Here is an 11,570-nt window from a genome sequence, read left to right as displayed (position 1 = left end):
TGAGGTTGATGAAGAACAATTGCATGGTTCTCTTGATGAGAATGATTATGGGAATAGTGATGCTTATGATGAGAGTTGTGTAATAAATATGTAGCTGGCCAGGTGTCTCATCAAGTGATGACACCTAGCCAAGGGAGGTGTGATGTGGCCAAGCTATGTGGCAAGAAGTTGTAAATTCTACAAGTTAATGGAAGGCAGTTCCATGGGTTCTCTCAGAGTTCAGTCGCGCTGAGGAAGAGCGTTCATTAACTACATAATTTCACATCCGTTTTGCTATTTATCTCAATGCTAATAGGCCTTGTCGTCTGTGAAAAAGGGAAAATATTAATTAGAGATAAACTTTCATATAGTTAACCTTTGTGTGCCAAGCTTGTTAAAAGGTTATTCAAACTTTAAAATCAACAAGTTGCTGCTTACAACGCTTCATTTCTAAAGCTCAAATAAGGAGAAACAAAATGACATGATTTCTATGTCAAATCCACAACCACATTAACATGCGCTATGACTCGGAGTTCGCATTGAGAGAGGGTGGGTTCGCCTACATAGTTTTTTCATCATTAATATATTAATCTCTCTCTTGGGACACCCAAGGCAGATGGTAGTCATTAAATGCATGTTTTTCTGTGTTCATATTCATATATTAAAAACTCTCTCTCCACTTTTTGATGCCTTCTTTCAAATTGTGCTTTTTAGATTCTTCCCTATTGGTTGTTGTGAAAGACAGGATATCTTGAAGACAAGATTGTCCAGAGGAATTTTCGCCATGATTTAAAAAAATATGCATGGTTGCGCATTTGTTTTCAATGCAACATGTTGGAAGATGTAATTTTTAACAGATTAGCTAGAGACTTTTGGAGGTTGGGAATTTAGGGCTTGGTAAACATTGGTGGGGCCTGAACCAAAGTCGTTGGCGGACAAGTGTGAAGGCCACTTACATACATGTGATGCCATTTTAGGAGACATAGACTGGCAGTTATATAACTGACACCTCGTGAAGGCGCCCGTCTTCTTGGAAATGGTCTTATGCAAACTTCGATTTATCATGTCGTGGTCGCCATGGGAGAGCTGCAGGATGATGGCGGCCGCTTATGATCGCCTTAACACTATATCTAACTAATTGGCGATCTATTAGGATCCCATCAATGCTGTTGCGGCTGCAGCAGGCTAGTTAATTACTGTGTTTAGCGGTGTTACACAGGAAATCCGAGCGTAATTAGAGTACTCTGATCATGGCGGGGATTAGCAACTTGTTGCTGGTGGTGTTCAACGTGATAACAACGTTTTTCGGAGGCGCCATAGCCGGGCTAGGGGCGTGGCTGGCAACGAAGGACTCACAGACATGTCTGCAGTTCCTGCATTTCCCGATTCTAGTGTTCGGCTGCTTCATCGCGGCGGTGTCGGTGCTAGCGATAGTGTCGTCGTTTTTCAAGATCTCCATCCTTCTGAGGATCTACCTGCTCATGATGTTCGTGCTCATCTTGGCCTGTGTGGGCTTCGCCATCTTCTCCTTCGTAGTTACGCACACGACGGCCGCCAAGGCTCTGGCTGGCGTGAGCTACAAGCAATACAGGATTGGGGACTACTCCAACTGGCTCCAAAACCAGATCAATGACACCACCAACTGGGCGCGAATCCGGGCCTGCATCAGCGACTCCAAAATGTGCTTCTTCAGCTACATGAACTCCACCCAATTCCTCACCAATATTGTCAATTACTTGGCCTTGGACACTTATGTGAGTTCCCATCCCTTGTTTACTACTAAACAAAATTACAAGTCGATTAAAACCTTAAACTAATTAGCCCCATTTCTAAATCATTGTGTTGCAAAACTCAAATTCGAAGGTTCTGATCCAAGCCATTTCGATCTGAAGACTAAGGTCGTCTTAATCCATCTTAAATGGGCTTCAACATAAGGGAAAATTTAACGAAAGAAACCACCTGTAATGACAGTATTATCTTCACGCTTATTCATGTACTGTGCAGAAAGGTTGCTGCATTCCACCCGACGCTTGCCAGTACTCTTTGGTGAGCTCAGTGTATGTGAATCCTGCGAACGCAGGAGCTGACGCCGATTGCACGACGTTCAACAATGCCGAAACCACGCGCTGCTTCGACTGCAACTCCTGCCCGGCCGGAGTCCTTCAATCCATCGTGACCAACTGGAAGAAGCTGGCCATTGGCGTGGCTATAGTGGCTGGCTTCCTTCTTATTATCTACTGCGTAGGATGCCAGGCCCTGTAGATTGGCAGCAGCTTTGTATACTAGTATAAAACCCGCGCTTATATACGAACGCTGCTTGCAGCTTCCTGCAGTGGTTTGATATGAACTTTAACAAGCAGCTTGATCCAAAGGTTTTGCCAAGAATTTGTGCTGCATACAAACATCAAATTAGAATGATCAGTCTTTTTGCTCCTTTCCTTTCAACGGTCAATTTATCACATGCAGTTAGCTTGATCGTGTGGTTCCTTGAGAAGTTCTCCGCTCCAAAATGTGGATTAATACATTTCATCGCTGGCTCACTTTGTCTTATTCACACATTACTTTAAAAAAATGCCCCCTATACATGTGGCTTGGTCTCACCCCTACATGTGTTAATAATACAAATGTAGGCGGCTTGCTCATTCTTAGATATCTATTCTATAATTATGCTAAAATGACGTTCTATGGCGAGAAATGAGAGGCCACAGGCTTACCCGAAATAGCTCAAGAGAGTTGGTTGGCACTGCTTATTTTATTCAAGCCTTTGAAAAAAAATTTAAATTTTGGGAGTTTAAAGTCTGAATTTAAAACCTCATTATATAAATTCGATTACATTAAATGACTATGTATTCAATCTCCTCTTACATGTATATGTATAAGCATGTATATTGCTCACATAACTTGGTTTGTAGTGCAGCTGAAATTCAAAAATTTCGGTTGGAATTCGATGTTGCCTTTAATTATAAGGGATGAAACTATACATTTTAGTTATAAATCCTGGCATTTGTATGCTTTTTAATGATTGTCAAGTCTAAATCCTGGTTAAGCCTAAGCATTGCCTTCAATTTTAAGGGTTGAAAAGAACAATTTTTTGGATCATTGAGCATGTAGGTCCCATGTTCAAAATGCTATGTTACATGTATATGATGTAACCATCCAAGAAACATAATAACCTAACCCATGATGTCCATAATCCATCTTTTACATGTCAATCTACATGACTCCATGTATCTTATCTACCTAATAATAGGCAATAAAGAAGATACAATACTTCCATGAGGAGTCTATGTAAGGAATGGCCTTGTTTCTAGCTTTTCTATGCATGCTACAATCAATAAAATAGGTAAGTGTTAGTCCCCAATCTACTGATAAATGCGCTCCTAGATCACATCTCAAAGTCTGGAGAATGGGATGCGACCGTAAACATGGTAAGTGTTAAAGAGTTAAGGTTGATTGAGATACCTATGGGGGTGTTCATATGTTTGAGTTATAATCCCGTTTTGATTTGATACAGGATGCAGTGCCACGCCCGCATATGTTGCCCTATGCTCGTCTCATGAGGAGGCAAAGCATCGGCGATATGAGGTGGGATCTTCAGGAGGGATCATTACGGATGCATGGAGTGATGGTGATAGTAGCCCTCCACCATTACCTCATGAAGCCGTGGAGGAGGAGGTGTTTGATGATATGGTGCGGGATTTATATGTCCATCAATCCGAAGGGAGGGATGATAGCATGGAGCAGGACGATCTTTTTACTGCAGTATCGACTCCACTGTTTGAGGGATACTCATTCTCTGTTCTACGTGCCTCCCTTGAGTTACTAAAGTTGCAAACCATCTATGAATGAAGCAATGCAAGTTTGAATGCATTACTCAAGTAAGCTTTAAAGTCTATTTTGCAAACATGGTGAATTATGCTAGTGGGTCAATTACTCGAATGCTTTTCCTCATTTATGGTCTTCACGTGCAGGCTATTGTGTAAAATGCTTCTAAGGGAGAATAAATTACCGACCTCAAGAGATATGGCAAGGCAACACGTGACCTCTCTTGGAGGATTAGATTACAAGCGCATCCATGCATGCGTCAACGATTGCGTTTTGTTTTGTGGACTACATAAGGATGCAAGAGAGTGTCCTACTTGTGGAGAGGCAAGATATAGAGCAGATCTCAAAACTTTGGACGTGTCTCGTAAGGTTCTGCGACATTTTCCCATAATCCCTCGCATCCAACATATGTTCAAGTGCAAATCCATTGCAGAGCTCATGTCATGGCATTCCTCCCATCGATCAACCGATGGTGGCAAGTGGAGAACTCCCACAGACACTCTTGCGTGGAAGCATATTGAAGACACATGGCCAAGCTTCAAGGAAGAACCTAGGAGCTTGAGACTTGGATTGGGTATGGACGGTGTGAACCCATTTGGTCTCAAAAGCACCTCTTACCGTGTATGGCCAGTGATATTGGTGAATTATAATCTTCCACCCTCTATGGCGATTAAGAAAGGACATGTTATGTTATCCCTTCTAATTCCAGGGAAACATAAAGTCAAAAATCTTGATGTTTATTTGGAGCCTTTGATTGACGAGCTAGAGATACTTTGGAGAGGTATCGAGGTGCATGATGTGAGCAGGCCTCCCTCGTCCTCACGAGACTTCAACTACAAAGCAATCTTGATGTAGACGATGCATGACTTCCTAGGCTATGGCGAAGTGTTCAGGTAAGCATTGCACTTCTAATTATGAGTAGGCAAAGAATGTGGCACCATAAACCAACCTTCACCTCTTAATTTCGTCTATTATTCAGGTCTCACTACATCGGGTTACCATGCATGTCCTGTTTGTGGTCCTTCGCTTGTTGCCTCATGGGCAGACGCATTGAATAAGGTCATCTATGAGAATCACCATCGATTTCTCCCACCTGATCATCCTAGATATGTTGCCCCTTGGAATCAAGTCCTCCCACAATCACTCACAGCGGGAGATTGGATGAGAATTTGGGATGGTTCCACGACTCCTCCACCACTTGGGCATGAGCCGATAAGGGTTTGTAACTATTGTGTGCTATATTGGCAAGAAATAAAGATTGCCCGCTAACACCAGCTTTTGTTTAGATACTCCATCTTTTATCGTTTACCATATTGGTCCCACCTCAAGATCAATCACCTGCTTGATCCCATGCATATCTTCAAGAATGTGGCATCTACCATTTGGGAACATTTGAATGGGACACGAGATTCCGTAGGCATAAGGGAGGATCTACGTACCACAGGGAGGATGCGTGAAGCTTGGCCCCACGAGAGAGACCAAATGGGCGTGTTTTTTTACCTTGTGCACCGTGGAGGTTATCAAAGCTAGAGATGGTCGCGGTGAAGCGTGCTATTACTACAATTCGTACTCCCACTGGATGCATGAGGTGTTTGAAGGGGGCCTTTACAAAGAGCAAGAAAAGAGGTGTAGAGCAATTATATGGCTTGAAATCTCATGATTGGCACAAGATGCTCCAAGTAAGTATTTTATGTGCATAATATCTTTTTCCTTTCAAATTTGTGAGTGAATTAGAAGCAACTAATCAACCATTCCTTGTGTGTTTAGTTTATACTACCTACATTGAAGGACGTGAAAGATTGTGTGTTTAGTTTATACTACCTACATTGAAGGACGTGAAAGATTGTATTTACAAGATGGGCGAGCTTGTGAGGTACTTTACATGATACAAAATGTGATGCATATCAATGCGCCATGCAAGGTGTTCATATTGCTAATATGGTGTACTTTTTCATTTCTAGGTATGTGAGCTCAAAGGAAATAGATCCCACCACGCTTGAGAATGCTCGAGTTATGTCAATGGAGGTGGTTTGTTTAGTGGAGGAGACATTTCCACATTCTATTCTCACAAGCCAACTACATCTCATAGTGCATTTGGTGGATGAGATTGCTATATGCGGTACTATACATGCACGATGGTTGTTCTTCCTCGAGCGCTTCATGAAGACCTTGAAGGGTTTCGTGAGACAAAATGCAAGACCCGAAGGTAGCATGGCCGAGGGTTTGGTTGATACAAGAGTCACTTGTATATATTTCTAAGTTTCTTGTTGATGTGGATAGCTCTCTCCCATGACTATGGAGAGATGATGAAGACCTAAGGATGACCTCTATTGTGCCTCAAGGGAAAGGACGCAACAAAGTAATAGACACAGAGTTGCTTAATAATATCAACCTCTATTGCGTGCTTAATAGTGATGTGATGAAAAGATGGGTGACAAGATACGAGGATGCGAAGGCAAGAAGACAAGAAGAAAGGGCCCTCTTTCGTACACACCACGGATCTCATGTGCCATACCCTCAGTATCTAAGAGCACTTCCAAAGGATATTCATGTGGATTGGCTACTTGACGAAATGGAGAAAGCAGAGAAAGACGGGATGCATATCACAATGGAAGAATGGGAGTATGCTAGGGGATGCATGAGCAAGGTCGGTATATAGAATGTTATGCATAAGTTAGGAGCTTTCGATAATTTAGATTGCTTATTTAATTGATTTTGTCTTGGTGTAGTGCACTATGTTCAATGCTATATGGTGTCAGGGGACAAGCATTTTCGAACACAACGGATTGATGATAAGAGAAACACACAAGATTGCGGCTTCATTGCTAGCTTTGAGGGAGCCAATGGAGCCATGGATGATTATTGTGGCATAATCCAAGATATTATTAAGCTTGACTTTCGACGCTTCTTTGTATATCTTTTGGATATAAAGTGGTTTAAGGACGTGGTGGAAAGAGGCCCTAATGCAACAATCAAACGCCATGCAAGTGGCTTTGTAACTATTGACTCCACAAAGTTTTGGCAAAGTAAGGACACACTAGTACTACCGCAACAATGTGAACAGGTACTGTACACACATATAAAAGTACTCACTTTTAAATATTTGATACCTTCGATGCAAGGAAAATAACATGATTGTATTTGTGTTTGAATTAGGTTGTCTATCAACCAATGGTGGATAATAACAGATGGTGGCATGTCATACCTATTATGCCACGTTCCAAAGTGATGTACATAGTACATTTACGAATATGGAGTGTATGGAGGATGATCATGGCCATGGAGGTGATGATGACCGTGATGCGAGAGAGGAGGATGATCATGAGATAGGAGATACAGATATTGAGGCCATTACCCGTGAGGACGAGCCTACCATTGGTGATGCTAATTTCGATGAGCACATGAGTAGCACAGGTAGTAGTGGGTTGAATATATTTGTAGATCTAAACACTTGTTTGGATTTTGAAGAAGATAGTTTGGATCTCATTGAGGATGAGATTGAACCGTAGCCCATCATTGATATTGGCTAAACTATTTTACATATTGTCTCATTCTCCTCACCTCACTTATTTTTTGTATATGTGGGTTTGCAAAAAAGCATTGAGGTTTTTGTTAAATTATGTGCTTTCGTAATCATGGACAATTTTTGGAAAGCAGTGATGTACATTTACCAGCCTACACCAAAATCTCACTTTTTGTACTCTCTGTTTTGCGTCTAAATACGCGTCTAATTCTCAGTGTAGACGCACTAATAGACGCCCTAATACACCTGTCAATAGATGCCCTAATACACGCATAAATAGACGCACTATTAGACATAATGTTAGATTCTCAGTGTAGACGTCCTAATAGACGCGTCAATACACGCGCAAATACACGCGCTATTAGACGCGACTGTAGACGCGCCCATAATTTCTCTATTCAAGCAACGCCTATAGACGCGCCCGCTATTTTGCGCGTCTATCAAGCGCATCTATAGTTGCTTTGTGTTGTGTTTCTTACAAATAAGTACACTATTACTTTATGTTCTTTATTTTTGCGATAGTTTAGGGAAGCTTTTCCCAAATAAATTTACCAAATATGGTGTTCCACCATCGAGAGAAATTGACCATAGCATTGAAGTGCTCCCTGGGTCAAAACCCATATGCAAGTCTGCTTACAGGATCAGCCACTTCGAGGCATAAGAGGTGGAATAGAAGTTAGTCGAACATGTGAAGAAAGCGTTTATTAGACCGAGTTCTTCCCCTTGGGCATTGCCCATTCTTTTGGATGTGCATAGACTACCATGCTTTTAATAAGTTTACGATTAAGAAAAAGTACCCCATTGATGAGTTGTTTGACCAACTTCATGGTGCACAGTATTTTTCTAAGATTGATCTTAGATCGGGGTATCACGTAAAAATAAGGGAATAAGATGTTCCCAAGACCACGTTCAGGACTCGTTTTGGATATTACGAGTTCTTATTCATGCTGTTTAGTTTAACGAATGTGCCAACGACTTTTATGACGCTTATGGATGGTGTGATACGTCCATATCTAGGAAAATTCGTAGTAGTTTTCCTAGACGACATACTTGTTTACAGGAAAGAACACTTGCAGCATTTACGCTTGGTATTCGAATTGCTTAGGAAAAGCAAGCTAATTGCAAAGGAAAGCAAATGCACATTTTTTGCTAAGGAAATTCATTACCTATGCCATATTATATCCACCCCAGAAGGAACGCAGATGGACCCTGAGAAGGTGGAATCCATTCTCAAATGGCTTGAGCCGAGAAATCTAAAAGAGTTACAAATTTTTCTAGGATTGTTGGGCTTTTACTGACAATACGTGAAAGACTACGCGAAGATCCCAGTCCCCTTAATGGATCAATTAAGAACAAAAGATAAAACTATTTGTTGGGAGGATATCCAACAAAGGCATTTTAAGAAACTCAAGGAGGACGTAGCAAATGATACCTATTTTGAGTAGTGTGGATCCCAACAAGCCATTTTAAGTGGAGATAAACACGAGTGGGGAGGCCATTAGGGCGGTTTTAATGCAAGGGGGAAGCCCTATTGCATTTGAAAGAAGGAAGCTTGACCGTACTCAGCATAACTACTCGGCTTATAAGTGGGAGTTACTAGCTATTGTTATGATCTGAAAAACTAGCGACATTACTTCTATGGCGCTACTTTTGAGGTCCGGACGGACCATGAAAGTCTAAAATGTCTTTCTAGTCAAAATGAGGTGAAGGGTAGAAAAGCTCGGTGGTGGTGGGCGGAGCTCCTACAAGAGTTTGACCTAAGACTATGTTACCAAAAAGGTAAATTTAACGTAGTGGCGGATGCACTGAGTCACATGTCGATGGTAAATGAGTTGAGTTTTACTGTAATCAAAAGTAAATTCTTAGATTCATTATGTGGTATTTGTGAGCATGATCCTATTTTCTCAAAGGTATGGCTTGTTGTATGCGCGCGCACACTTGCTCTAGTAGCCTACACCTTCCTCAGAAGTGTGGCTTTCTATATGTGCACATGCACTTGCTAGCAGCCTACACCTTCCTCATTGGAAAGAAGTGCTAATCTGAAGCGACCAATCAAGGTTCCATGAGAAGAAGAGCGTGAACTAGTCCGGAGAGCCTAGGCGAGAAGGAAAATGGGAAAGTATTTCTATGGATTTCATCATAGTTTTACCTAGAACAAGTTGAGGGAATGATTCGGTTTGGGTAGTGGTTGACCAAGATGGTCAAGTTTATACCTACTAAAAAGGAGGTGAAAACTCTTGAGTTATTTATCAAGCATCTCTACAACCTATATGGCTTGCCCATACAGATATAGTTTCTAATAGAGTCATTTTTAGAGGGAAGTCTTCAAAAAGTTAGACACTACTTTGAGTATGAGTACGGCAGATCATCCACAGTCTGCTGATGGGTCAAACACAAAGGGTCAACCAAGTGTTGGAAGACATGCTTTGAGCATATGTCAATAAAGCAATCCAATTGGGAGGATTACCTGCCGCGTATTTGGAGTTTACTTATAATTGTTCAAAACATTCGGCACGCTACAATTGGATTTAGCACATTCATATTAATTTATGGTTTCTAACCAAGGTCTCCTATAGCCATAGGGCTAGAGAAGGAAAAGATTCAATATGCCAAGGATTTCCTTGAAGAAATGTAAGATATGTTGTAGGCAGAAAAAGAAAGCATACGCAGTGCACAAGATCGTGCGAAGACGTATGTGGACAAGGGTCGCAGAGAGAAGTAACCTTTGAAGAAGGTGATTTCATATTTTTGAAAGTCCCTACGAAGTTGAAGACGTTAAAAAATGGGAAAGTGTCAAAAACTTTTGCCTAGATATTGTGGTCCCTTTAAAATCCTTAAGAAAGTTGGTGGATTAGCATACAAACTTGAGTTGATGGAGAGTTCTTGAGTTCATCCTATTTTTCATGTCAGTAGACTACGAGAAACTATTGATCATAAAGAGAACATAGTTTCTCTAGGCATTTTGGTGGAGCTTATTGACCCATCGACTCTTCTACACAAACTTGAGAGGATTCTCGGATTTAGAGATCAAAACATGAGGCATACTGTATACCGAGAGGCACTTGTTAAGTTGAAGGATAGAGAGGATGAAGCTTCCATGTGGGAATGCTAGAGTACACTTACCAAGAACTTTCCATAGTTTTGTTTTCTTCGCAGACAAAAACTCTTCTTAAAGGGGAGGTACTATCACGTAGTCCGTAGTAGTGACTGCATAAGGGCTCAACCAGGCTATAAGTATACACCTCAAGGAGAGCGGGCAACAAGCAAGTTTGGGGTTCAGGGGTGAAACACTAGGGTCATAGCATTGCGGGAATCCAGGCTAGTGTGGGCAGGCATGCCACTACATATAGCTCGATAGAATGGGGGACTCCTCACTCTACTCTACGGGGCTGGGAAGCAAACTAGAGCCAGGCCTTCTTCCTCTCCATGTATCTTCGTGTAGTATGACATCATAACACAAACCTTTGCACTGGCACGTAACCTTTGAGATCACCAAGTTCCCACAACACCCCTGTGCAACACCATGCTACAACACCAATGTACTAGTTGGAAGGGGCCAAGGTTCAATCAAGCGCACATCAATGAAGTTGGTGGTAGTGGTATCTACACTTTTTTATGGGATAAGCAGTCAATTTTTTGTTATCACTCATTAACGTTACCATGTAGTTCATGCTTCACTTGTACATATGTAACAAACCCCCCCCATCAAGTGGATAGATAATATTTACTTGGGAATGACTTTTTTACTCTTGCTTGCTACCTATTCTTAGAAGATTATGGTGGGAAAGATCTTGAACATTTCCTCCTATGAGAACTTTCTATAAACCATATCAATGTTAGAGGCAAGCTAGTAGCAAGCATCCATATCTCATATGACTAGGCAACCATAATAACTAGCACCTGTACACTCAGCCTCATCATCGAAAGCCATCTGGGTACATCTTTACATGGGAAGGGGCATGGTAGTGGGTGAAAGCTTGGTCCATGGTATGAGTCATGACCTGATGCCTAGATCCGCATGAACCTCCTGGCTCAAGACTCCTGGCTCAAGAATACAACTCCTTGCCTTCTCTATCACCCTCTTATTTTTGCCTTTTTTCCCTCTTCTTGCCTTGCCAATAAGACTTGGTGTCCTATGTTCCATGCTCTTAGTAGACTTCTTTGCCCACTGATTCCTCCATTAGTATCATAATACAATCCTAAGTTCAATTTTATATAGACCAGCCTTGTCTATTATTAACAC

At 41.5% G+C, this 11,570-nt stretch overlaps 1 protein-coding gene across 1 annotated transcript; it reads left to right on the top strand.

The window, feature by feature from the left end:
• The first annotated feature begins 1,158 nt into the window (after window positions 1-1,158).
• Window positions 1,159-2,503, top strand: LOC147612187 (tetraspanin-8-like). Its single transcript, XM_086784270.1, has 2 exons — window positions 1,159-1,733; window positions 1,984-2,503. The coding sequence occupies exons 1-2, from the start codon at window positions 1,230-1,232 to the stop codon at window positions 2,239-2,241; spliced, it is 762 nt and encodes a 253-aa protein (XP_086640396.1). The 5' UTR covers window positions 1,159-1,229; the 3' UTR covers window positions 2,242-2,503.
• Window positions 2,504-11,570: the final 9,067 nt, after the last annotated feature.

The sequence above is a fragment of the Cibotium barometz genome, chromosome 46 (genome assembly GCF_041138505.1).
Source record: "Cibotium barometz isolate CiBa-2024 chromosome 46, ASM4113850v1, whole genome shotgun sequence".
Classification (NCBI taxonomy): Eukaryota; Viridiplantae; Streptophyta; class Polypodiopsida; order Cyatheales; family Cibotiaceae; genus Cibotium; species Cibotium barometz.
The sequence above is the reverse complement of the archived record's forward strand: the minus strand, read 5'-3'. Positions and strand labels throughout refer to the sequence as shown.

What these genes read in the sequence shown, in the direction of transcription:
- LOC147612187 (XM_086784270.1), top strand. Translation starts at nt 1,230, where the DNA reads ATGGCGGGGATTAGCAACTTGTTGCTGGTGGTGTTCAACGTGATAACA. An exon ending in ACTTGGCCTTGGACACTTAT is followed by an intron (nt 1,734 to 1,983) that starts GTGAGTTCCCAT and finishes TGTACTGTGCAG; the next exon opens with AAAGGTTGCTGCATTCCACC.